The 27,572-nt window shown below is 40.8% G+C and overlaps 1 protein-coding gene across 1 annotated transcript in view; it reads right to left on the reverse strand.

Annotated features, from left to right (window-relative positions):
- LOC310987564 (metabotropic glutamate receptor 8-like) overlaps positions 1–27,572 on the reverse strand; it is a gene marked incomplete at both ends in the record, with an annotated part of 150,026 nt that overhangs the window by 64,132 nt on the left and 58,322 nt on the right. Inside the window, 3 exons of the mRNA XM_083973880.1 lie at positions 1,384–1,521; positions 2,333–2,487; positions 3,274–3,409. Coding sequence (XP_083830006.1) covers positions 1,384–1,521; positions 2,333–2,487; positions 3,274–3,409 — 429 coding nt within the window. The remainder of the gene's footprint in view (positions 1–1,383; positions 1,522–2,332; positions 2,488–3,273; positions 3,410–27,572) is intronic.

Below are 27,572 nucleotides of genomic sequence, written 5' to 3' on the forward strand. Positions count from 1 at the left end.
ACAAGGCGTTATGGAAGGAGAGAGGAAGAAAAAAAAGAGAGGAAGACATTACGAAGGAGGAGAACAGTGGGAGGAAGACAGAGAGGAAAGAGAGTTAGAAATGAGAGACTTATTGAAGGAGAGAAGGAGGGGGAAAAGAAAATAGGAAGAACAGATATAAGAGGAGAAGGAAGGGAAAAAGGAGTCAAAGAAGGATAGAAGAATGGAAAAGATGAGGCAGAGAAAAAGAAAAAGGAGAGAAGGAGGAGATGTGGTGAACAGAACAATGAGCCAAAAGAGGAGAGAAGGTGAGGAGGGGTAAAGGATGCAAGAGAGAAAGGGAAGAAGAAGAAAAAGAGAAGAAAAGGAGAAATTGGAGTGGAAGGATGGAGGGAACAAGAAGAGGAGAGGAAGAATGGGGAGGGAAAGGAAGACGCAAAGAAGTAAAAGAGGAAAGACAGATGTGAAAGAAGGGAAGGAGGAGGTAGAGCAGCAAACGGAAAGAAAGAAAGGAAATGGGAGGAAAGGAAGTGGTTAAGGAAACGAGAAGAGGAGGAGGTAAAGAAGAAAGGAGTGAAGTAAAGGTATCCACCTTTTTCCGAACGTCAAAAACGTAGCCTGTTTTGTCGGTTTTGCTCTTCCGGTGGAATTTTATGTTTACGTTTCCATGGTTTCGGTAGTCGCGGTAAATGCATGGATTTCTTTTTTTCCTTTTTTTTCAATGAAAATCTGTAAAACACATGGATCATCACATCAGCTTTTAAAGGCCCCATGCTGTGCACTTTTCTCTGGGTTTATTTCCCTAACAAGATGTATAATTGGTTTTGAGTACCTGTGATCTGCTTAATATCATTTCTACTGCCCCTTTCTGTTGCCTCTTTCTGGAGCTCTAGCAGGCACAGGTCATTTGGCCAATCAGAAGAGAGAATGAGAACCTCTCCTCTGATTGGCTGACTGTTTTTGAGTGGCATGTGGTCGGGCCAATCACAGGCAAGTAACTGAAACCTAAGCTGCATTCATAAAAATTGAAAAAAAAAAACAACTGGTCACGGTGGGCGGAGTTACCTTGTGTGTGACATCACAGAAAGGAGGAAGTGCTATCTGCTCGTCTTAAAGAGAATGTTCCTACAAATGGTAGGTGTGTGTCTCTCCGTTTATGACCAATTTGATGCATGGGGCAGTAGATACGTGGCCCAAAGACCTCCCCAAGCACGAAAAAATAACCAAAATCACATTTTTCATGCCATGGGGCCTTTAACAGTGGATATCACATGGAAACGTACGCAACGAACGTAAACGTACAATTCCACCAAACCGTAGATGACCATAGATGACGTTCGGAAACTTGTGGATAGATGAAGGAGGGATGAGGGGAGGGGAGGAGGATGTGTTCAGTTCTCTGACCTGTGCACTTCCGGGGGCTTCCCGGCCTCTTCCCGTGCATTCCCAGCTTACAGCCGAAGTTTTCCTCCCAGAACTCAGCGAACCAGACGTTCCTACGGTTGTTGGACAGAGAGCGGCTCTTGAAGTAACGATCGAACGCTGCAGGAAGAGGAGGAGGAGGAGGAGGAGGAGAAGATAAACATCAGCCTCGAACCCTTAGCAACTTCCTTTCCTTTTCCTCTTTTTATCTTTCTTCTTCCCTTCATCTCTCCCTCTTTACCTCCTCTTTTACTTCCTTGTCTCCTCTGTTTCTTCTGTTTCTTCTGTATCCTGCTTTTTGTTTTTCCCTACTTGTTCCCTACCTCCCTTCCTCTCTCTCTTACTCTCATCCTTTACTCCTCCTCTCCTTCCCTCCTCCTTTGCCTCGTTCTTCTGTTCACTACATTCTTCATCTCTTGGTTTTCTTTCCCTCTTTGTTTGTCTTCTCTCCCTCTCTTTTTTCCTTGTTTCTCACATCTTTCCATCCTCACTTCTTCCTTTGCTCCTCTGTATCATTTTCTCTTTATTCCCTTCACTACCTCCTCTTTTCATCATCTCTCCATCTCCCTTCCTCCTTTTCTTCCATCTCTTTCTTTCCTCCCTTTCCCTCCATCTTTCATCTCTACCTCTCCCTTTCCTTTCTTTACTTCTCCCACTCTCCCAACAAAGAAGGAAATTCTTTGTTTTTCCTGTTCTCCTTATCTTTCTATCTTCACTTCTTCCTTTGTTTCTCTGCATCCTTCTCTCCTTGTTTCCTTTTCTACCTCCTCCTTTCATCCTCTTCTTGTTTCCTCAACGTCTTCCTTTCCTTCTCTCCTCTTCCTTTTCCTGATCTCTTTATCTTTCCTCTTCTTCTTCCCTTCATCCCATCTTTACCTCCTCTTTTACTTTTTTCCCTTGTTCCCTCCCTCTCCCTTCCTCCCTCCCTCACCGTCCACCGAGGCCCTCTTGGGGAGGATGGTGACGGCGCCCTCGGCCACGCGCTCCTGCTGCACCACCGGAGAGATCTTGGAGCCCCAGCTGTCGGAGCCCACCCACAGGAAGTGACCCGTCAGGTTGTTGCGCTTCGCCGCGTCCAGGATCCGCCTGGCAGAAAGGTCAAAGGTCAGACGGACGAGAAAGAGCCAATCAGAGAGAAGCAGCCGAGCCCGATGGGAACTGACTGTTTTTTTTATTTTATTCTCTGAAACAATCAGGTGAGTTTCTGTTTATCTGACATTTAAAAAGCATGAACAAAATTGGACGGAAAAAAGAAAAATCAATAACTCAATCAATGGTAAAATAATTGAATTGAATCTTCAAACTGTTTCAAACCTTCAATAATAAAACAATTTTTTTTCTTTTTTTTCTTCCAACTTTCATTCCGCTGTTCTTTCAAAGGGACAACGAGGAGTTTCTATTTGGTTATTTTGTTATTATTAGTGGTGGTGGAAATGCTGGGCGAGCCGACCAGCGTTTCTTTACTTTTGGTTTCGTGGCGAGTCGTGAGAATAACGCCGCTGAATCGCCGTTTATGGTCGGAACTACGACGGTATGTGATCGTCTTCCAACCTCTGACTTTAATTATTGATGAATGAAAACATGAGTCCGTCTTGCACCGGTCAAAGAATTTCACGGTGCGCGGAGGCTCATAAATGTAGTGTGAAAACGCTTCACTTTTCTAAAACTCCTTGTTGTCCCTTTAAAATAAATAACAGGAAATTGGAAAAAAAGTGAAAATGTAATTTCGGAATAAACAACTGGGGGCTGATCAATGTAATACCCACCCACCTATCCATCCATCCATAATCTTTCTCCTTTGGTCTTTACCCACAGCTAATTATCAATGATGCAAGAAGACTGTGTGTGTGTGTGTGTGTGTGTGTGTTGTACCTGATGTCGTCCTCGTTGGCGAACATGATGACGGCGCGGGCGTTGGGCGTCTCAAGTAGACGGAGGATGATCTTGTCGAACTCTCCGGGTCTCGGCTCCCGAGGAATCTTCAAGGACTGAGCGATGCACACCCCACCTGAGAGAGAGAGAGAGAGACAGGGATGTCTTTAATATCTAGACATCAACAATGATCAGCGTTGAGCATCAGTTCTTGTGTTGGACCAGTCAGACCAATCACAGTGACTGAGCAGAAACTAGTGCAGTAGAGACATTGGTTTCAGTGAACTAAAAGACATTTTGACCGTTCATCAATGTTTTTGATCTTGTCTTATTAAACCACATTCAAACATATTCACATTATCAGTGTTTGGTGTGTTTTTTTCTGCAGCAGATCATCTTGTAAAAGACTTTTTAATTATTTTTTATTATTTTGACATGTTCTGTCTCCAAAACCACAGTTCGCCAAAAGTCGGTTGGCCTACGCTGTGTAAAATGTAAATAACAACAGAATGCAATGATTTGTAAAAACTCAAACTCATTTTATTCACAGCAGAACAATAACAACATAACAGATACTAGATACTGTCAACATTAAACACAAAGCGACAGTGATGCTCCATCCCTTAATTCAAGCTAGCCTACCCAACAATATAGCCTAACGTAACTTAAGTAAACCTAACTTAGCCTAACTTAACCTAGCCTAAGCTAACAACCTAGACTAACGTAACATAACCTAAACTTAACCTAGCCTAGCTTAATTTAACCTAACAACCTAGCCTAATGTAATTTACCTAATTTAACCTAAATTAAGATAGCCTTACTTAAGTTAGCCTAACAATCTAGCCTAACTTAACCTATCTTAACTTAAACCTAGCCTAACGTAACTTAACCTAAACTTACCTAACCTACCTTAATTAACTAAGTTTAACCTAACAATTTAGCCTAACTTAACATAACCTAACCTATCCTATTTGAGCCTAACTTAACTTAACTTAGCCTAACTTAACCGAACAACCTAGCCTAACGCAATTTAACCTAAATTTACCTAACTTAATCTAACAATTTAGCCTAATTTAACATAACCTAACCAACAACGTAGCCTAATTGGGCCCAATTTAACCTAGCCTAACTAAATTTAACCTAACCTAACCCAATTTAACCTAACAACCTAGCCTAACTTAACATGCCATCACACCTGTCATGCACCTTGACTCTAGATTTAACCGTGTCACCAGGAGGAGCCAATGACCTGCTCCACCTCCAGAACCAGAACCACCCGCGAAGGCCTGAATCATAGAAACAGCATAAACTGCTGGTTTCACATGGAAATCAAACTCTATAGCCTACTCCATCACCACAGTTTCCCCCGTCACTCCCACCATAACCACTGTTTCTAGCAACAAAACAGGGTCACAATAACCAGCTGCTCATCCAACAGTGTCTCATCTCCATCCAGTAAAAAGGTTAAAAAAAGGAGTATGAAACAAGCTAATCTGTACAATTTTATTCAAATTCCGGGGGGAAAAAAGAAATGTGATATGAAATATAATGAATAAAGTCAGTGTAACTAAATTAAATCGTCCCTGGATCCAGAGCTGATGATGCTAGAAACATCGACTGAGGAGAAACAAACTTCCTGCTCGTCTCCATGCCTCGTCTCTGCAGTGTTGAACATCTGGCCTCTGACGACGCGTCAACACATCTGGCTCCATCTGTAAAATCTCTTAATGAACGTCTCTGCTCCCGTTTATCTGTTGAGTGCAGCGTCTGCTTCATTTCGTCTCTCTTAGTTTTAATTAACTGGAGTGTTTGCCTTGTGTTTTTTCTTTTTATCATCTCCGCTCCGTGACGTTTCACCGCGGGGATCATTAAACTTTCATCTGCAGCCGCTGAATCAAAGGTCAGGAGGTTTATTAACGCTGCCGGGCTCCAAACACTGACAGACGATCACTAACCGACCTGTGGGATTCCTCCACGCAGCAGCTGGAGAATATGCAACGCTCCCTTCAGGCGCCGGTTGTGTAAGTGGAAAAACACAGTGAATCATCTCCAAGAAAAAACAATCAGTCGACTATTGAAATGTAAAAAAAAAAAAAACTACTTTCGTCTGAACTCTTGAAACCGGGCGCCACAAGACGCTGCTACAGATGAACAGGAACCGTGTGACGTTCACTTCCTCGTCTTTCAGAGGTTTTATCCACAGAGATAGAACCAGATCAAATAACTTTAACATCTATTTAATGAAGTACAGAGAGATCTGAATGAACTCGTTAGTGATGTTCAGGTGTTGGAGGTGACGCCGCTGCTCCAACAGAACCTGGCGATGTTGTTAAAGGGATAGTTCACTCAAAATTGAAATTTCACTCATTATCTACTCACCCCCATGTCGACTAAGGCCGCGTTCAGACTGCAGGCAAATCTGATTCTTAATCATATCTGACTTTTAGGGCTGACTGTCCACACTGTTTTTGGCAAGTGTCCAAATCGCATTTGGCTCTGTTCAGACTGGGCCACATTATTGACCCATCTGACAGGTTGCTGTAGCAACGACGTCGGAGCGGAGGCTACGCAGTATGTGACAGGCGATGCCTCCTGGACGCAGCGGCTAGTGCAGCAGTGATCTGCCCGGTGCTGCAGCCGCACTACCCCGCTAGTTTCAACCTCAGCCCGCCTGCTGTGTGCGTGTATGTGTAGGCTACGTGTACGTGTACCGGAGACTGGTTTGTGTGTGTGTGTGTGTGTGTGTGTGTGTAGCCACAGAGACGGGAAACCAGCACCCCAGAGCTGGAAGTGTGACGACAACACGGTAGCTTGCATAAAAGAAAAGTAACAAGGAGGAAATGGATATTTAACTGGATCTCACGGGACCATACGGGACCTGTAACACAGTGACAGCGCCGCGGAGAGTGACGTCACGGACAGTCAAAACCGATCTGAGTGTTTGGAGCTGTTCAAACTGAGACGCATCTGTCCAAATGCGATCTGAAACTACCTCCCGGAGGTGGTTTCGATCCGTTTTGCATTTGCGACTGTTCAGACTTAAAAAGAGCTATCCGGTTCCAATCTGGATGGGCTAAAAATCGGATTTTGGCTGGCAGTCTGAACGCGGCCAAAGGGTTGGGAGAAGTTTCAGAGTCCTCCGTGCCTTCTCTGAGTCTATATTTTAAGCTTGTTTGTAGTGTGTCTCAGTCCACTGCTTTGCCTGTATCTGTGCAAATCTCGCGCGATTTGCATTAACACCCAGTTCACGGCTCCGCAAATCGCGCAAGATTCCGGCAGAGTAACACTGGGAGCTTCCGCTACAAACAAGCTTAAAACATATACTTATTTAATTTTTTTCGGAACAATTTCTCATGTTGGGGCTTCACTACAAGGCGGACATTACAGACGAGCGCTATGGAGGTATTTGGATGTTTTTTGGTGTGTATTTTTGTTACGAAGACAGTTGGTATCCATTTGCAACCGTTATATGGACATGCACTGCTACGCCGAGACCCCCTGTAACTCAGAGAAGCCACGGAGGACTCTGAAACTTCTCCCAGCCCTTAGTCCACATGAGGGTGAGTAGATAATGAGTTTAAATTTTGAGTGAACTATCCCTTTAACTGTAGAGCTGGTTGATGGATGTTGGGTCTGGACATTAGAAAAGCTTCACAGTGTTTTATGTTTGTACCTGGGCCATTTTTTGGGGATAAGGAACCAGGAAATCCAGAACCAGGTTCCTGTGTTTGAAATAAAAAGTTGACGTTCCTGTTGTGCAAATGTCTAACTTGGTTTTTAAAAAATTAAATAAAATAAAAAAACCTTGAGGATTACAGTAGAAACGCTGCAGGTCTGAATGTTCAGAGTGATTGAATTACTTGGAGTTTGAAGGTTGATTATTTTGACAAAGGCAACAATAAAAGCTCAGAGAGACGTCGTCCACTCAGTGGGTTGAAGTGAAGCTCTCAGTCACGTCTCATCATGGCCTTGGAAAACACACTGATGTCATTTGCTCAGTTGTCATAGAGGTTTAGAAGTTTTTCTTTTTATTATTTTATAAAACACTTTGTGGATAAAAAGCATCAAGGTTTCCACACGACGAAGACAATTTAGTTTCTTCTGTATTCCTGTTTTCTCCGTGTCCTTTAAACTTGTGACTGCTCGTTCCACTTCCTGCTCGGGGCCGACTTCACTCCTTTCTCTCCGTCACATCATTAAACCCTCGGCAGCATCGTCCGCTGATAAAAACACACTTGAAGTTGAAGTTTTGCGATGCCGTTTCCTGCGGCTGCGGCCCCTGGGACGGAGAAACCAGAGCAGTGGCGGAGTTGAGAAAGAGAAAGTTTTGACATGAAGTGGAGCCGAGTGGAGGCAGCAGCAGCAGCAGAAGACAACGACGAGGAAGAAGAAGGAGCAGCGGCGCCGGCCCTCAGACTCTGAGCTGCTCCCGTTTAATTGGCTCTGGAGAGGATTTTATTATGTTTCACCCGGAAAGACGGAACAAGTCCGCCGGCCGACTGTCGCAGGAGAAACCTCCAGAGAGACGCAGAGAAAATAATCAGGTCTGACCTCGATTGTTTAAACAGTGGCTCAGGTTTTCTTTTGTTTTTTCCTTAAAGAGGTTTAAGATGATGCAGCGAAGGAGATAAAACTATGAAAACTTCTTTCTGATGCAAATCAATGATGCTTCACTTCACCTATTTAGCTTTTATACACATTTAATAACAAACTTAATGTGTTATATTAAATCTGTCTACAACTATAACTTCTCTGTTGGACAGTCAGAAGTGGAGGTTTGTGAATAAAGCTGAACATACAAAACTACTGATCATTGGCTTTAAGGTGATTGTTGGAGCTGTTTAAAGTTGATCTCTTTATTTTCTGCCTTGATATTTTTGATTGACTTTATCAGGTTTTAGGTCTTATTTTGTGCAAACTGTGATGTGTAATAAAGTTCTCTCCTATCCAAGTTGTCAGGTTGAAAGCTTTAAAGGGACAACGAGGAGTTTTGGAAAAGCGAAGTGTTTTCACACTACATTTATGAGCCTCCGCGTGCACCGTGAAATTCTTTGACCGGCGCAAGACGGACTCATGTTTTCATTCATCAAGAATTAAAGTCAGAGGTTGGAAGACGATCACATACCGTCGTAGTTCCGACCATAAACGGCGATTCGGTGGCGTTATTCTCATGACTCGCCACGAAACCGAAAGTAAAGAAACGCTGGTCGGCTCGACCAGCATTTCCACCACTAATAATAATAACAAAATAACGATAGAGACAAAACGATATATTTATCGAAAATGGGCCCATTAACAAGTGTGGCTAGCGTAGATTCATCCACATTAACGTGAGACTTTTTTATTGTCGCGGAACTTTTTCTGCCGACGGAGAAACTCCTCGTTGTCCCTTTAATCAGGTTTTTTATTACAGTCAATTTTTAGTAGGGTCAGAAATCATCAGTGGCAAAGCGATACGATATTAGCATGATACGTGTCTCAATACGATATAAATGCGAAATTAAAAAATATTGCAATATTCGGCAATATATTGGAGTTTATTAGCTTTCTTCAACTGCAAATGAAAACTTTATCAATACTTGACGTCTGTATATTGATATTATCACCATGGAAAAAATACTGGTTAATGCTGTATCGATTTTTCCCCCACCCTTGTTTTCAGTCTTGTTTTGTGCAAACTGTGACGTTTAATGATGTTTTCTTTCTCCCGGAAAGTAACGTCAAAATGAAACCCTGTGTTTTTCTAAGGTCTCTTCAACCTCCCAACGCCCTGATTGTTATTTTCTGCCTCGACTCTTTGACTGAGTTCATCAGTGTTAATATTATAGTAAGTTTTCAGTCTTGTTTTGTGCAAAATGTGACGTTTAATGACTCTAATGTTTCCAGCATCAAACAGGAAGTGTTGATAGTGAGCATGGACGTTCAAACTGTCGTTTTGAGGCGACTCATGATTATTATTATTATAAAACTGACCAACTTTGCATAATAAAATAACAATAATACAATAATGACTTGAAAGAAAACGCCAGCGTGATGAAAAGTCTAGTAAGAGCAGGTTCTGAAGTGGAACAAATATAAATCTGCTGTAATGTGTCATTTTGATCATTTTTCAATAGTTTCTACATGTGGGCAGTGATCAGTCAGTGGGTCGACATCTGACTAATAGCAGTTCATTTGTGTCATACTCCACAGAGCAGCTGAACGTTAACAGAACATGGAGAGGTCGTGATAATAAAAATGAACCATGAATGAATATTTACTGAGGTTTTTAATGGAGAATCACCGAAGTCTCTCCAGAAAAACCTCAGAGGAAATTAGTCAGAAATTACAGACCGGTAAAAATTAAGTGTTGCCACCACTTCAGTGTCGAAGCAGCGGTGTTGTAAAAGAAAAAAAGAAAAGTAGCCTGGATAATATCACACAGGTGTCAGAGCAGCTAGGATGACTGAGGAGGAGGAAGAGGAGGATGGAGATAAAACACATCCAACACCCCTGCTGCCATTATCATCACCGTGGCGACGCTGAGGTGCCGCTCCCTGAAGACGGCGCTCCATTCAGACGCTTTCAGACAGAAATTGATTCCACTCTGAGCCGGTTCCTGCTGCACTCGGGTCCATCAGGGCCTCGGATCGGATCGGAGCGTCGGCCCCGGCTGAGGCTTTCCTTCTTTCCTTATTTTTCCTTTTTTTAAGTGACAGTTTCAGGATGATGAAGGTGATGAAGGTTTGGAGGTGTAAAGGTCGAGGCTGCAGAAAATGTGATGGCAGCAGCAGCAGCATCATCTTCATCACCAAACAGTTCACTGAGGAGAGTTTTTATTCTTTGTTCAACTCGGTTCCTGTTCTGTCGACACCTGAAGGTGGTTTTAAATTAAACGTAATGAAAAACTGCAGATTTTAATTTGTTTACTGTGACAGGTGAACGGTGGGATGTTATATAACCCTGACAAGAGCATACACGTTTTCTATTAAAGCAGAAGCGTAAAAGTAGATGTTTGTGTTAAAGCTCCATACAGTATAAAGGTAGATGTTTGTGTTAAAGCTCCATACAGTATAAAGGTAGATGTTTGTGTTAAAGCTCCATACAGTATAAAGATAGATGTTTGTATTAAAGCTCCATACAGTATAAAGGTAGATGTTTGTATTAAAGCTCCATACGGTATAAAGGTAGATGTTTGTGTTAAAGCTCCATACAGTATAAAGGTAGATGTTTGTATTAAAGCTCCATACAGTATAAAGGTAGATGTTTGTGTTAAAGCTCCATACGGTATAAAGGTAGATGTTTGTATTAAAGCTCCATACAGTATAAAGGTAGATGTTTGTATTAAAGCTCCATACAGTATAAAGGTAGATGTTTGTATTAAAGCTCCATACAGTATAAAGGTAGATGTTTGTGTTAAAGCTCCATACAGTATAAAGGTAGATGTTTGTGTTAAAGCTCCATACAGTATAAAGGTAGATGTTTGTGTTAAAGCTCCATACAGTATAAAGGTAGATGTCCATGTGTAGTGTGATTATAAAGCAGCTCTAGGTTCTATATTAATACTGTGAAAGTATCAAAGCCTCAGTCCACAGAGAAATGCACACAGCCTGTATTCAGAAACTGAGCCTTAAAACCAGCCGTCAGGACTTCCTGTCACTTTGTGATGTCACAACATAGCCCCGCCCCCTCACCACCTGGACAACACCATCCAACAACTTTGCAGGATTTGGTTTCTCTGAGTGTTTTACTCTGAAATCTGCTCTATTTTGTTTTGGATCAGTCAGAAAACAGCCAGCCAATCAGAAGAGAGACTCAGAGCCTCCTCCTCCTCTCTTCTGATTGGCTGACACCGACCTAAGCTCCAAAAAAGAAGTTAAGAGAAGAGATGAAGAAAGTGAAGAAAACTACACTGAGATGGTTTCTGGTTAAGTTTCTATAGAAACATATAGGACAGAAGGAACTGAGCAGTGAAACACAGACGAGTGAAAACAGGAATCTGAGTCCAGAAGCTGGAAGGAGGCCTGGAGGAAATTTGCAATGAGACAAGAGACAACACACACACACACATTAAGCTTTTCGAGTAGAAAAAAATTGAAAACTACAATCAGAGCCAAGTCTGTAGTCTGACCGGAGTCCAACAGAACGACTTTAGAGTATTTTAACGATGGAGAAAAACAAAGAGCAGCTGAGAGGAATCCTCTGTGAAGAAGAGGAAGAAGAGGAACTACAAGAAGAGGAAGAGCTTCACATCCGTCCTGAAAAATAAAGGCCAAAATGAAACTCAAATCTGACTAATGAATGACTTTTACTGCACATGGCTCTTTATCGTTTCGTTACTCAGACATTTCTGTGTGTTTTTTTTTAATTACAGTAATTGGCCTCATTTGTTCCTGAGCTTCAGCTAGGAGTAAATACATTTGGATTAAAAACAGGCAGGATTGGTACTTAAGCAACATTTCAGTGATCCTGACCAGAGGCTCCTTTGTTATAATAATCCTCTAATCTGATCCTGTGTGATGTGAACTGTTGGTGTTTAGTCCCAACAGCTGCTGCAGAGTTAAAGTTTTCATTTGAATGAGATGCATCTCCACTCTGCTGCTGCTGCAGATCTTATTTGTATGTTAATACAGAGTGTGTGAGCTGCTGGTGATGGTTAAAGGTGACATGTTCACACACAGACTCCAGCTATTCATGACACTTCAGCTTCATGTAGAGACGCCTCAGAGAGTCAAGGGAACAAGTCGCTGGTAGAACCAACAACGACAATGAGCCTTGGCGTCATTTGAACATTTTAAAAGTTGTTTATTTTAACCTGTGACACACTGCAAAAACTCAAAATCTTACCAAGAATATTTGTCTTATTTCTAGTCAAAACAAAGCAAATTATACTCAAAATAAGACTCATCACATAAAAATTAGCCTGTTTTTAGACACTTTTTTTTTTTTTTTTTTTTTTACGTCTTTCAAGCATATTTTCACTTAAAATAAGAAAAACTTGCTTTCACTGGCAGATTTTTCTACTTATTTCATGTGAAAATTTGTCTGAAACAAGTGAAAAGTATCTAAAAACAAGTTAATGTTTAGGTGATGAGTGGAAAGAGATTTGTTTTGACTAGAAATTATACTTTTTGACAAGAAATAAGACAAATATTTTTGGAAAGATGTTGAGTTTTTGCAGTGCAACATCAGGGTTCATCCTCTGGGAACCATGAATGTCTGAATTTTATTTTGAAGGACTGGAAGAAGAGTTGAGATGTTTCAAACTGGATCAGACGACCAACAAACAAAGCAACACCATGAACTTTAGAGATACAATACGAGACACAAGGTGACCCACGTGTGTAACTGTATATCCTCCATCTCATTAGTTATAATACGAACATTAATATAGTAGTAGTTCATATTAATCCTAATCCTAAATTGTATACAGAATATGCACATTTTTGTTCTAGATTATTATTATTATTTTATTTCATCTTAGTTTAATTTTTATTTTATCGCTACTTTTTAAAAAAATGTGTCCTATTTGTCACCTATCAGATGATTCCTGCTCAGACGTCAGAAACTCCTTTATTTCCTATAAAAAAGGACTAAACAGCGTCCGTCGATACACAACTGTGTGTTGTCACTGCATCATGTCACCATTGACAGCTACACTGTGTGTTACAGCGGGGAGCTAACCCTCCTTTGACACCTGTCAGTCATCTGTCCGTCAAAAGACACTGAAGGATTTCCCTTTGTGAAAAAGAATGACGGCTGCCGTGAAGTCAACGGACCGCTGTATATCTGACTTGGTGTCAACAAATCCAATGAAAAGACCAAATCCTCAATGAGCCTGTCACAGGTGTGGTGGTCTCCTTCTTTTTCTTTCAAACTTTCATATGAACGTTGTAGTTCCATATTTTCCTCCTCTGTGTTTTATTCTGAAGGGTTGATCCATTAGAAGATCTAAAAACCATCTCAGTGTAGTTTTCCATCTCCTCTCTCTCTCAGCTTCTCTTTGGAGCGCTAGTAACAACAGGTCGGTGTCAGCCAATCAGAAGAGAGGAGGAGGCTCTGAACCTCTCTTCTGATTGGCTGACTGAGTGATCCAATAAAGAATAGAGCAGATTTCAGAATAAAACAAATCCTGTAAAGTTGTTTGATGTTTGGGTCCAGGTGGTGGTGAGGGGGCGGGGTTTTGTTGTGACATCACAAAGTGACAGGAAGTCCTGACGGCTGGTTTTAAGGCTCAGTTTCTGAATACAGGCTGTGTGCATTTCTCTGTGGACTGAGGCTTTGATACTTTCACAGTATTAATATAGAACCTAGAGCTGCTTTATAATCACACTACACATGGACATCTACCTTTATACTGTATGGAGCTTTAATACAAACATCTACCTTTATACTGTATGGAGCTTTAACACAAACATCTACCTTTATACTGTATGGAGCTTTAACACAAACATCTACCTTTATACTGTATGGAGCTTTAACACAAACATCTACCTTTATACTGTATGGAGCTTTAACACAAACATCTACCTTTATACTGTATGGAGCTTTAACACAAACATCTACCTTTATACTGTATGGAGCTTTAACACAAACATCTACCTTTATACTGTATGGAGCTTTAATACAAATATCTACCTTTATACCGTATGGAGCTTTAACACAAACATCTACCTTTATACCGTATGGAGCTTTAACACAAACATCTACCTTTATACTGTATGGAGCTTTAACACAAACATCTACCTTTATACTGTATGGAGCTTTAACACAAACATCTACCTTTATACTGTATGGAGCTTTAACACAAACATCTACCTTTATACTGTATGGAGCTTTAACACAAACATCTACCTTTGTCTACAACATCACTGCCTCCTTAAAAACTCATAAAACAAACTACTGTATAATTAAATTTACAAAAATACCTAAAAAGAGAATATTGACCATCAGCTGTTGCCGTGGAGACACCGCTGCTTCTCTCTCTCTCTTTCCATTCCAGCTGTTGCGTGTAATCAAAGAAGTGGCTGGAGCTGGTTATCAGTGAGGACTTCATGAGGACGTAGAGACGTTTCACATTAACTTTATCAGCAGAGATCAGTGTGAGGACGCGGCTCCGCTGACCTTCACTCCTCTTCTTCACTCTCCTTTAATTCAATGAAGCTCCGAGATGATTTTTATCTCTCGGCGCCGCCAGAGCGAACCAGCCGTCCTATCGGCTCGCACTCTAATGAAATCACAAAGTTCTTTTTCTGATTATTACAACGCAGCCGGGCGCTCCGAGACTTATCTCCTCCAAACTCTATTTTTCTCCTTTTTTTTCTTTTTGTATTGTATTATTTCTCTCTCTGCAACATTCATCATCACTGAAGCATCAAAACTCCTTCAGTGTTGTATTGAATATAATGTAGTTTATAAACAATTAACACAGAGTTTCTCTCCAATACAGAGCCATTGTTTCATCACTGATACTGAAATAAAAAAAGGGTTAGGATTTGTTTTTTTGCTTTTTAGGTTTTTATTGCACCTACATCTATTCCAGAGGTGGATTATTACCTCCAGTGATGTCACTTAAAGGCCACCGTCCAATCAGAGACAACTGAGTTCATTCTCATCTGGTTAGGAACAAAATAAATGCGCGTTTATCCGATAAATCTCTAAAAGTTTCGACTTCTTCTCTAATTTAATCAGCCTATTTTTTTCTCAGCAACAGGAGAACAGTGGTGTTTTTTGTTTTGTTTCATTTAAAACTTTTACTTTTATTTGTTCCTCAATTAAACCAGAAATAATGAAAAAAGGAGAATTTGTAAACAATGAAATTGGACAATTTTCTTTTAAATTTGACGTGTTTTCATGTTTTGATAGCGACAACAAAAACAAAAATCCTCTGTTTTCTGTTTCTTCTCTTTTTGTTTTCGATTAAAACAATTATTAAACAACAAAAAAACACAAAACAGAAACACCATGGTTTCATTGTTTCCCATCCAGGTAATTGGACCAATAACATGTGATGACTTGAACATGATCAGATCAGCTGCCATAGAAGTGGAAGCATCAAAACCTTCAGTCCCTCCTCCTCCTCCTCCAGCGAACTATTTCTTATTATGTTTGTTTACAAATCTGGCAAACTAATCAATAATTTAAAGCTATAGTGCGTAACTTCTACGTGTCTGTAAATCTCCGTTTCACCCAAGCCGCTACAAGAGGAGATGATACAACGCTGATTAAGCCGTTCGGCTCCGCTAACACCTCGCTGTATTTTTCAGTATTTGTTCTTTTTGGATCTGGTGACGTTGGCGACATTCCCGCGCTGGTGCACAGGAAATAATGGTGCGTTCAGGGCAACCCATAACTCGTGTTTTTCCGACCTGTGAAGTCGTACCAGTTCGATCTGGTACGAGTTCACGGGTCGGAAGTTACGAGTTTGACGGCCGTTATAGTGACTTTCACGGGTAACAGGTCGGAAAAACACGAGTTATGGGTTGCCTGGAGCGCTACAAAGTTGTTAGTCATGACTTGAATGCAGCATCAGTTTTACCTGACAAGGAGAAGGGAGGGGGGAGGAGAGCGCTGCTAGAAGCAACAGGGCGGAGAACCCGAAGAAGCGAGCAAGAGGTTCAGAAGTGGATCCTACTAAAAAGAAAAAGCCTTCCCATTCGGCAGAAGGTCTGTTGGCCAAGAAAGAGACAAACGGTAGCGATGGGGAGGGGGGGGTTACACCGGCCATACGCCATATTGAGGTGCCGGCCGAATCGTTGTAATAATGCAGAAATCCTCTAGGGGGCGATAGAAGTTACGCACTATAGCTTTAATCTAATAATACAGATATTAACGGTGAGTGGCTCACATGCCTTTACCCAACAGGTGTAAATGAGGAGTTCACTGCAGCGCGGCTCTCATCCAATATGAATGTAACTCCTACTGAGCCAGCACTGAGTGCGTGTGTGTGTGTGTGTGTGTGTGTGTGTGTGTGTGTGTGTGTGTGTGTGTGTGTGTGTGTGTGTGTGTGTGTGTGTGTGTGTGTGTGTGTGTGTGTGCGTGTGCGTCTCAGTCGTTGGTGGTAAAACCAAACAGGTTTGAGTAATGACTACGTGTTGAGGGACGAGACATTAACCTACATACAGTGACTGATTAAGGCTGGAATTATAACGCAGGTGTCGTAAATCTACACAGTTTTATTGCGCACACACACACACACACACAGACACACACACACACACAAAAGTACAATTAATCACAGGCTTCTGCACAGAGGGAATTCCCTCAACTATAAACTTTCTTATTGTTTTTTAATCATCATTATCAATAATTGTATTTCATGTTGATGATCTTTGCTGCTCAGACACATTAACTGTTTCATCCTCCTCATCAGTGAAGCCACAGAGAGACAGAGGTGAGACACAGAGAGACAGAGGTGAGACGTGGACGTAATAAAGACCAACTGTCTCCTGATGATGGTTTTAACCCGACGTTTCCAATAAAAAAAGTGAAAAAAGGAAAACAAAGAGGTAAAATCTGCAGCTGAGGATTTTCCTGCTGCGTTCACATCCACTAAATTAACTCTGGATGACAAAGTGAAGAATGATCAGTTAACGGACTCTTTGCAGGAAGTGTTGTCATGCACCCGACACACACACACTGCTCACAGATGTGATAATGTGGGAATATACGCTCCCGTTTCCCTGGAGACAGATAAGGAAATCCCTGCAGCTTCTGAACAGGGCAGAGGATTTAGTTTAAGCCGCGGAGGAGCAGGAACATCTCGTCTGTAAGAGGCTGCAGCTCTGAACTCCACTGAAGGAGTTAAATCACTAAACAGCGTTTAAAGAGAAGAGGAGAGAGACACCTGCAGCTGCAGCACATCGTTGTCGTCGTCCAGGGTTCAGGGTTTAAAAGGAAATGACACAAAGAGAAGAAAAGTTTTGGTGAAACAGTGAAGTTTGATAAATCCACAGTGAGCAGCTCCACTTCTCTAAAACCAAGCAACGTAACAAGACCTCTTCACTCTCCTCACTCCTTTTCTTTCATTCTTTCTTTTTTAAACCGAAAATCTCTCTTTATGTGATGTAATTCAATAACTTTAAGATAATTCAAATAGTTCCACTGAAGTATCTGCTTGTGGAGTTGCGTTCTCACTTTTTATTCCGCGGTTAGACAAGCGTGTTTGGGGAGGAAGCTGCGTGCAAATGTGATGCAAGACTTTGTGGAATCCGACATGTTCGTTGTTCAATTCAATCCATTCTTTATTTTAGAACCAAGGGGATCCATATCACAATAAAAACACAATAAAAAATGGACAGGATAAGAATAAGAAAGAATGCAATACAAAATACAAAGTAGAGACGGTGGAGAGTTTCCACTCCGGAGGGTGGTTTAACCTTTTTGTGTTTTTAAGCCCCAAAAACGCCGCCGACATCTAAACCAAAAGGCACATCCGATAAAATATTTAGTCGTTTTCACCCGTGAGCGTTGTCATGTAAACAGGGCCTTGGTCTTGGGTTAGGTGGTCTTGACTACAACTCTAGTTTCACCCTCCAAAAAAGGTAAGTGAATGCAGCACCGTCTTCATGGATTCAAATTGAAGGACCAAACCTATTATGATCATTCACATGAGGACTTAGATTATTTTTAAAGGGTCAGAAACTTTGACAAAATGTGTTGATCAGATCGTGAGGCGCTGCCTGGAAGCCAAAACTCAGGACAAAGAGTCTCGCTTATTAAAATACACAGACAGGAAGTTCTTGAATCCTGTAGGTGTGAATAAAGCAGTGAATCCAGTTAAATGTACTTTTTTCACATGCGCACACTGAGAGAGCCGCCGTCCCTTGAACTCAACGATCTCTGTATTCATTTCAAAGTAAAAGCCTGTGAACAAAGAACAAGATTTAATTGTGTATGTGTGTCTGAGGCTTTTCTTCAGCAACGACAACTGATAACTGATGAATAAAGAAACACATTCATGTTGAAAAGAGACAACGAGGAGGACGTCTCAGGTTTGGATCACGCAGCAAACGGAGAAACAGAGAAAGAGAAAGTGATAAAACGCTCTGTGGTCGAGGTCATCTTGAAGAAAGCGCTGCTGATTCCCATTATTGCTGATGTGTGAAGCTCAGAAGTGACTGGATTCAAATCTTCTTATTTTTCTCTTGGTGTGCGTGTGTGTGTGTTTTTTTTATTCCACACACAAACACAAGCCTTAATGCAGTGTAGTTTTAATGATGTGGAATCAAATGAAGCGAATCGTAGAGGACACGGGACCAAAGAGAAGGAATAATACAATTTCACTTTCGCCTTTTCAGCTCGGCCGAGGAAAAAAAAAAAAAGTCTCCCAGCGTGAAGCCACTGAACTCTGAGGCGGACTGAATAAACATGGCCGGGAACATTCAAAGGCACGCTGTCTAATGGAATTATGGGTAATAACAGATATCATTAAAGCTAGCCCGCGGGCAGAGCCTTTTTACTCTGACCTTTCAATTAACAGTTCACCATGGCAGCGAGTGTTTATCGCTGCGTTACCCTTCCTCCTCCTCCTTTTTCCTCCTCTAAGTCCTAAGTGAGTGTGACGGATAGAAACAGGACGTATGTGCCCACTCGCTGCTTTCATTCCTCGCCTTTGAGCTCCTGAACGCTGGACCATGAAAAGTTTCCCGGGTAACACATGCACAGCCGCCACATGACTCAAGGGCAAAGCAGGCGAAGCAGCGTGTCCACCTGAAAGGAAAAACGCCTTCAAAGCCCCGATCCTCAAGTCATTTTCAAGTCTCCTACCTTTGTATCATAGGTAAAACTTTAAAGGGGTTTTTATACATCGGTTTAAAGGGATACACCAACATTTTTTTGTGTGTCTTGCCTCACTCCTGAGTCCATGACCAGCAGATAGACACCATCCTTTCCACTCTGCGTGCAGTAACAAGGGAGATAGAGCTGTATCTCTCGCTTAGCTCTAACGCTGGAAGTGTATAGGTAGTGTTAGCCTGCCTGCCTCTTCAGCAACTCTAAATGGACCGCTCTTCGTCTCAGAGCTGACAAAACTCTCCGGTAAGGCATCTTGAGCGGTCAAATGCCGCTAACGGGACGAGATCGGTCAAAACGGAGGGTTCAAGCAAAGACTGTTTATTTTGGTTCAAGCTAGCTACATCGAGGGTAGGTTAGCTTCCTATTTCAAAGTAAAAGCACAAATTCTATCGTCATGGTTTTCTGTATGTAAAGGGCAACGGGTGTTTTATTTTGTGAAAGTAACCGGAAGTGCGTTGGTCACAACGGCTAGCTTGAGTAGCGCCGAATTTGTCCTAACAAAATTGTAAACAGCTGGTATTTAGACAAATTAACAACACACTGCTGATCTAAACGGCTACTTTCTCACCTAAAAATGTTTGAAATGTCGATAAAGTGATATATAGAGTTTAGAGCTAAAATTAAATCAGTTTCTGGCTGCTGATTTCGGCTCGGTAGGAGGCAGGCTAACACTACCTATACACTTCCAGCGTTGGAGCTAAGCTAATTACGGGCGATACGGCTCTATCTCCCTTGTTACTGCACGCACAGTCGAAAGGATGGTGTCTATCTGCTGGTCATGGACTCAGTAAGGCAAGACACGAAAACAAATGTTGGTGTATCCCTTTAAAGGGGTTTTTATACATCAGTTTAAATCAGGTATGAGCAAAGTCAAGCGACAGCAACACTTCATATCTCCTGAAAACTACACTTTCTTTTCTTCCTCAGACGACAGAAACTTTCGTCATTTATCTGTCACAGTTGTTTACAGCTTCAGTTTCCTGCAAACGTTGACAGCTTAAAGTGAGTTCACATGATCGGGGACATCTAAAGGACTCATGGTGCCAAGGTTTCAGCCTTTCAGCAGCAGATTTACTTTTGCCAGTTTCTGTTTGTGGTATCAAAGGAGAGTGTTTTTAAAGTGTCATTTTAACTGAGTGGAATATGATAACATGTATAATCTGTACAACCAGCTCTGCCCCTGTCCACAACATAACACAACCTGGACAATCTGACGACTGCACATGTACCAAGCCTATACACTATAAACATGTACACACTGCTCACTGGTGGACTGGACTTTTTAACTTCAGTGCTGTATATATTTTAGTTATTTATACGTTTATTTACCGGGACAGTGCACATCAATAAACATTGCTGTAAATGCGTCAGAGTTAGCCAAAAAAGGCAATTTTTCATCTGTTTATTAGGTTGCCTACTATTTGTGCTGTATATTTCTTTGCAATGCTGTAATTTTCCCCCAGCGTGGGACAAATAGATAAACTGGTATTATCTTAACTTATATTCTGTATCGATTCCCAGACAAAGCTGCAAAATTATTATTCTCTGGACCAACATCGGCATTGGGCCCGAGCCCAGACGTTCACATTGAGATAGAGTCTGGTTGTTATCTTCCAGTATTGATTATCAGCTGATAGATTTTCTGTATGTGCTCCAGATGCAGCAGATAAACATGCTGCATATGGGCCAGGAGAAAATAAGCATGTGGTCCGAGCATATGAGCCAGATTTATTTATATGTTTGTCTCATTTCTGTTATTATAGGTGTGGAGTGTATTTTTAAAACCACATATTTATGGTTATGATCATAGTGATTGCTCTTGGTGTGGACGGCCCTTTCATAAGGAGACAGTATTTTCTGTCAGGGTTTAGTCGTTCAGATGGAGTGTGAGAACTGGAACATAGCGTCAGTCTCTGGTACTATTTTAGTCCCTGATGTTAAAATAAAAATCTGATTTGCAAAAAGAAAAAGGCTTTAGAGAGAGAAATACATATTCTACTGTAGAAACAGTGTCTCTGCTTATTTTACCGCATCACTCAGTCATGGATCAGATACTTTCCAGGACGGTCGGACTAAAACTTCACACGGTTCTAAAAATATCCACACAGCAGGGAGGAAGACGAGTCAGAACTGGGACACTCTCAGCTGCAGTGTGAAAGGTCCTGCTTTAGTTTGACTCTGCACTTGTTGTTAAAATAAGCTGTTTTTTTCTTTTTTTTCGCTTGTGAAGCTCTGGCTCGGACCCAGTGACCCACATATAACAGAGACTACAGAGTTAAATGTCTACAAGCAGAGATCGACTGGCTGCATCACGGTCCACTAAAGTTTCTTCTAATGCAAACTGAGGAGAAGTTTCAACTACAGGAAAGACTTAAGTAGATGATAATTAACTAAGCAGGTGATTATTCTTGTCACATATTTCTCCACTAAAACCCGAAGTTAACCACTATCAGACTGTTTCAGCTGCAGCTAACCTGAACCTCTCTAAACTGAGACACAACCAACATTCATCAAACTGTCTCTTTCAAAGCTGATAACCTAAATTAAAGTTTTAACTGTGAAACTCTACACTGACCCTTTAGCCAACACTGAACCACACGATTAGCTGCTGAAGTAAAGCTTAATTTACTAAACCCAGACATCAGCTAATCATAACAAAGCTCTTTGAAAGCTGCTGGAACTACAGATTTGGGTGTTGAACATTTTGCTAACTTTTAACCTCACTACCTCTGAAAGCTGCCACCTAACACCAACTAATTTCTTATCTGCTAATCTTAGAGCCGTCCAGATATGGGTTTAACTGAATCTGCATATGTTTTTTAATCATTTCGGAGATGGAAATGGCATTTTGAGGGAGCTGAAAACCGAATTTTTTGGAAACGGGTCCCAAAATAGGAAAATCTCAAATTCTGCCCCAACGTTTTTGTGTAAACACCCAAAACAGATCTTTTGTTAAACGATGATGTCATACCCTCCACCGCTCTAACCTGTAAGAGCCACACCGCTAGACGTTACAGTCTGTGGACGTTACAACAACAACGGCCGACTACTGTCGGTCCCTCGGACACTACGAATGAAATGCGCCCGTTAAATCATCATCAATCATCATATTTGCACTGACACGACTCCCAGTCAACATAAAATCCACTTATAATGTTTGGAGTTTGAATAAAGTGTCTGTCTTCTCTGTTTTTGGTGTTTGTGTGTGGCAAATATCACATATTAATTAATTATTTAAGTAATTATTAATATTAGATTTCTCTTGAAACAATGCTGTATTTACAAAAAACATTTTCAAAACGAACAAGAAAAAGATTTGTTCTGGGTGAAACTCAGTTTCCCTGTGGACGAGGCCGTACAATGAATTAACCTAAACTTAACCTAACTTTTTTTTTTTTTTCTTTTAAGGGTTTTGGGTTTTCTTTATAGTTAAGCTAAACCACACACAGCCTGGATAAAACCTGTTTTAATAAACTGAACTACTAGCTACTAGCTACAAATTGTGCTGATGCAAGCGAATCAAAATTACAGTTTTGTCTGCTAATCCCCTTTAGCTAAACAAGCGTTTTGGTTGCCAAATTGAACCAGTAATCTGAACAAAAAGCTACTTTAAAGTTAGCAAAGATTGATTAAAGTTTTAACTGCAGTTCCTTTACTATTAACAATCCCAACAGTCCCTGCAGTTGCCAATCTGCACTATAATATTTTAACTAAATTGAACTTTTGGCGAACCACAGTAATAAGTTGGTCTGTCCAAAAAGTTACTTGATTCACCACTCAGTCCTTTTTTGTCACAGTTTATATCTAGTTAAATTAAAGTCTTATAGGCTTTTAAAGATGAAATCCATCCTTTTATTCGGTTGTGGAAAAGTACACGTTTGATGGTAAAACTTCACACTGTATAAATGAGACTTTGAAGTTCGACCGTTTGAATTTCAAATGTTTAACTAAAGACGTGAATCTTATAAGATCTCTGCAAGTTTATATCAGTGTGAAACATTAAATTAGAGGAAGTCAGGTCAGCAAGGCGAGTTTTCTCTCCCCATTAAAATTCACTCTCTTTCCGGTTCCAGTCTCACCTAAAAAACTTTAATGAGCGAATTTAGAGCATCGTTATGTGGCTGCTGGAGCAAATGAGGAGGAAGGTGACGGTCCGGGTGTCTGCTGGCACAGTCTGCCTCAACATCTGCTGTCAACACTGACAAACAGGAAGAAATGAGACGAACGAGAAGAAACCCATCAGACCGAGAATAGGATTCTGCCAAAAAAAATCAATGCAGGTGTCAGGGCGCCGCTGTACAGGTGTTTGCTGTCCGGGCAGGAAAAACAAACACATCATAAAGCAAAGATGCAGTTTGCAGAGGTAGAAAATTGCATCACTGTGTTTTTTTAAAGTGAAGATGTTCAGTTCAGTTTCTGTCTGTTCAGACTGATGATGATCTCAGGATGGAGCTGCTATGTTGACTTTTTCTAAAGCTGATTCACACCTATGTCAAAATACTTGCTGTTAGACAGGCTGCAATGAAAATGAACCTTATTTCATATACTGTATAATTTGTGTATGTGTAGCCTATATATATATATATTATTATGTATTATTACAGGCTATATATAAGAGCCAGTCCAGATTTGTCTTTTCTTGTTAAAGCAGAAGTGAGTGATATATTTGTGTTAATATAAGTCTTAAATAGTTATATCTTCCGACAGCAATCACTTCTATAGAGTGTTTGGTCTGAAACACGGGTCTGTCAGTCACTCTGCTCTGCTCTGAGCCGAGGAGAAAACGTTTCTCGTATCCTACAAGTTTTATCCAATGAGGAGAGAGAACGGCATGCAGGGCTGTGTGTGCAGCCAAGGGACGCCGTGAATGTGGTGACGTAGGGACGAGGACTGTTATGGTGCGTTCAAGGAATCTCGTAACTCGTGTTTTTCCGAACGTGAAGTGGTACCAGTTCGATCTGGTACGAGTTCACGGGTCAGAAGTTACGAGTGGCCGTTATAGTGACTTTCACAGGTAAAACAGGTCGGAAAAACACGAGTGGGTTGCCTGGAACGCTACAAAGTCGTAAGTCGTGACTTGAAGCTGTAATTTACGGTTTCAAAAGCCTGCCTGGAACGCAGCATTAGCCAAAACGACCTGGATCGCTTACTTCTGCTTTAAGTTATAACAGGCGAATGTGGTTGTCATTATTGAAGTAACTCTTAATTTTCCTTGGAAACGTGTTTTTTTTTTTTTTTTTTATGTTTTGTTAATAGGGAATTATATTGTAATTCCTACTCTTGTTATTATAGGCACTGTTAGCTTAAGTAACATTTCCAGTAGGAGATAAATTGAATATTTCTGAAAAATAAATTATACTAGTGAAACTAAACTAGTAGCCTACAATAACTGAAACTTTTAAACTCAGCATGAAAAATACATTTGTGAGCACATATTCTACCTTTTTGTGTTTTTAAATTGCTAAAATCTATTGATAATAGTGCAGCACACATAACAAAAGAGATATAATAATTGAATACATGTTTCTGTCCCAAGATATTATCGACGTTAGGGTTGAATTAAAGTCAACCATTCAGTGGGAATGTGAAAGCACCATTATAGTTATTTATTTAATGGTATGTTCAGGGTCAGGTTGAGGTCATGTGTGTGTATGTGTAACTCCTGCACATCCGTCCTCCATATGAGATGGAAATGAAGCGAGCTCTGATTTCTCTTCTCTGTCTTTTATGGTTTCCAGGGGCTTTTCCTTGTGTTTGAAGCCTGCAGGCGTTCAGCAGCGTCACATGCACTTCACTCGTTACCCTCATGTCGGTGTGCACATGAGACGCTGCTGCTGCTGCTGCTGCTGCTGGATGTGGGGCGGTGGTGCTGGGGCGGCATTGGGGCAGATCTGTCTCCTCAATGTGGGAGTGGGTGATGAAATCCACCGCAACAGCTCATCGCCGTGACTCAGTCAGAACCTGTGCTGCTGCTGCTGCTGCTGCTCCTCAAGGTTTCTCTCTGTGCGTCCATGACAGCAGGAAAGAAATCATTAATCCCTGTTCTACAGAGGAACGCTGCACCGATGGAGCTTGTTCACTCGTTTTGATTCAGAAGTTCTTGAAACAAAGGAGTGTTTAAGCCTTCTCATCAAACTTTTTAGATTAATTCAATATTGTTGTTTGCATTCTTTTAATGAAATCAGCATGAAATCCACAGCTGGACATTGAGGTTGTGCATTGGTTTCTAAGCTGATTTACAGAGAAAAACTCCTTCCCTCCTAAGCGATAAAGTAAAACATTAAATTAATTTATCAACTGTAGATATTAAGGCCAAAACATATTACAAAAAATCCTCATTTGTCTTGCATAAAAATTAAAGTAGACCTGTTCACAGTTAACTAAACAATTTTAGGTTAAAGTTTGAAACTAGCTTTCAATAAAAGAGAGCTAAAAGTATATTAGGGTTTCATGCTAGAAGCTAATTAGCTAAACTAAGACAAAGTTATTAGTCAGCTAAACTTTAAATTAAAGGCTTTAGCAAACATTAGTTAAACTTAAACATTGGACACAGTTAATAATAAAGCTAGTTTCAAATTTCAGTCTTACGTCACATTTTTGTTCCCCAGTTTATTAACTTAAAGAAGTTAGCCTATAAAACTGGCTAAAATTAGGTCAAGTGGCTATATTTAGCATCAAGCTACCAGCTCATGAATTACAATGGCTGATTAAGCTGTAAAATAAATAACCCCCCTTTTTTTTTTTAAACAAGTAGCCTACTTGAATAATTGCTAAAGATGAATCTGCTAATGTTTTGGTTGATAATCATGGTTAGAGCTGTGAAACTTGAAAACTAAGGGCTGCATCAAAGACGAAAATACGAACGATGATAATATAAATACGAAAAATGATTTGGACACAGTACTGAACAACCATTTGTTCGCTTCTGAGCTAATCTGGCTAATTTGTTAGCCTGCCAGCTAACAAGCAACAGAGGCTAAGAGCCCATCCACACGAAGACGAGTTTCAGTGAAGTTTTTTGGCTTTTCGTCCAGACGGAAACTGTGTTTTGGGGGGATGAAAATTATATCTTTGGAAACGTGTCCCAGAGTGGGAAATTGTGAAAACGTCACCCCAGCGTTTTCGTGGAGACACTCAAAACAGATCTTTTGTGAAACGATGACGTCACCGCTGTCACCTGTAAGCTCAGCCACCAGCCTATTAATCTAACGTAGGCTAACAACAAAAACGGTCGACCACTGTTGGCTCCCTGTTGGCACGGAAAACTTTTTCAAAACGAACAAGAAAAATATTGTTTTGGTTGAAGCTTTGTTTCCGTGCGGACAAGGCCACACAAAACTGCTAGCCTAGCTCCATGTAGAGACAATCAAAGTTGATTTTACATCTCATATCGTTGTGTAAAACTGTGGATGAGATGTAGCCATAGCCACCTCTCTGTGATAACTCTGTGATTGATCACTTTCAGTCTAACACAACGTGAGGTTTTTTAATTTTCAAAGCGATGTTCAGTGAAACCAGAGGGTCGCAGAGAGAGCGGGGGATTTTCTCTCTGAACACAGACGCACGAAAAAAAAGAAAACCTTTGTTCCACTTTATCTTTCCACGCTCCTTGTTGATGTTAACAAGCTCTCAGGGTTTCCAGCAGCTGATGATGTATTCAGAGAGAGCAGCTTGTCTCCAACCTCCCTCGGTCTCACTGCATATAGGACTCTGATGCAGAGAGACAGTGAACGCCTCACAATGGGGCCTTTGTGGTGCACAATTAAAGAAACAGATGTGAGACAAAGAGGCTAAAGATTATTATTCTGAATTATAACTTCTCATTATTGAAGCGTGACCGAGTGGCTACATGGTGACTGCAGCGTCCCAGGAAAGAACCTGCAACTAGGACTCAGACTACATTTATCATGCACAGTCATTTAACTCTTCTTTTATGAAGAATGGAAAATAGGCTGTTGAATTTTCTTGAATTTATGGGTATCTAGCTGCAAGGTTGTGTTAAAGCTCCATACAGTATAAAGGTAGATGTTTGTATTAAAGCTCCATACAGTATAAAGGTAGATGTTTGTATTAAAGCTCCATACAGTATAAAGGTAGATGTTTGTATTAAAGCTCCATACAGTATAAAGGTAGATGTTTGTATTAAAGCTCCATACAGTATAAAGGTAGATGTTTGTATTAAAGCTCCATACAGTATAAAGGTAGATGTTTGTATTAAAGCTCCATACAGTATAAAGGTAGATGTTTATGTTAAAGCTCCATACAGTATAAAGGTAGATGTTTGTGTTAAAGCTCCATACAGTATAAAGGTAGATGTTTGTATTAAAGCTCCATACAGTATAAAGGTAGATGTTTGTATTAAAGCTCCATACAGTATAAAGGTAGATGTTTGTGTTAAAGCTCCATACAGTATAAAGGTAGATGTCCATGTGTAGTGTGATTATAAAGCAGCTCTAGGTTCTATATTAATACTGTGAAAGTATCAAAGCCTCAGTCCACAGAGAAATGCACACAGCCTGTATTCA

Source organism: Trachurus trachurus, assembly GCF_905171665.1.
Source record: "Trachurus trachurus genome assembly, chromosome: 6".
NCBI classification, from domain to species: Eukaryota; Metazoa; Chordata; class Actinopteri; order Carangiformes; family Carangidae; genus Trachurus; species Trachurus trachurus.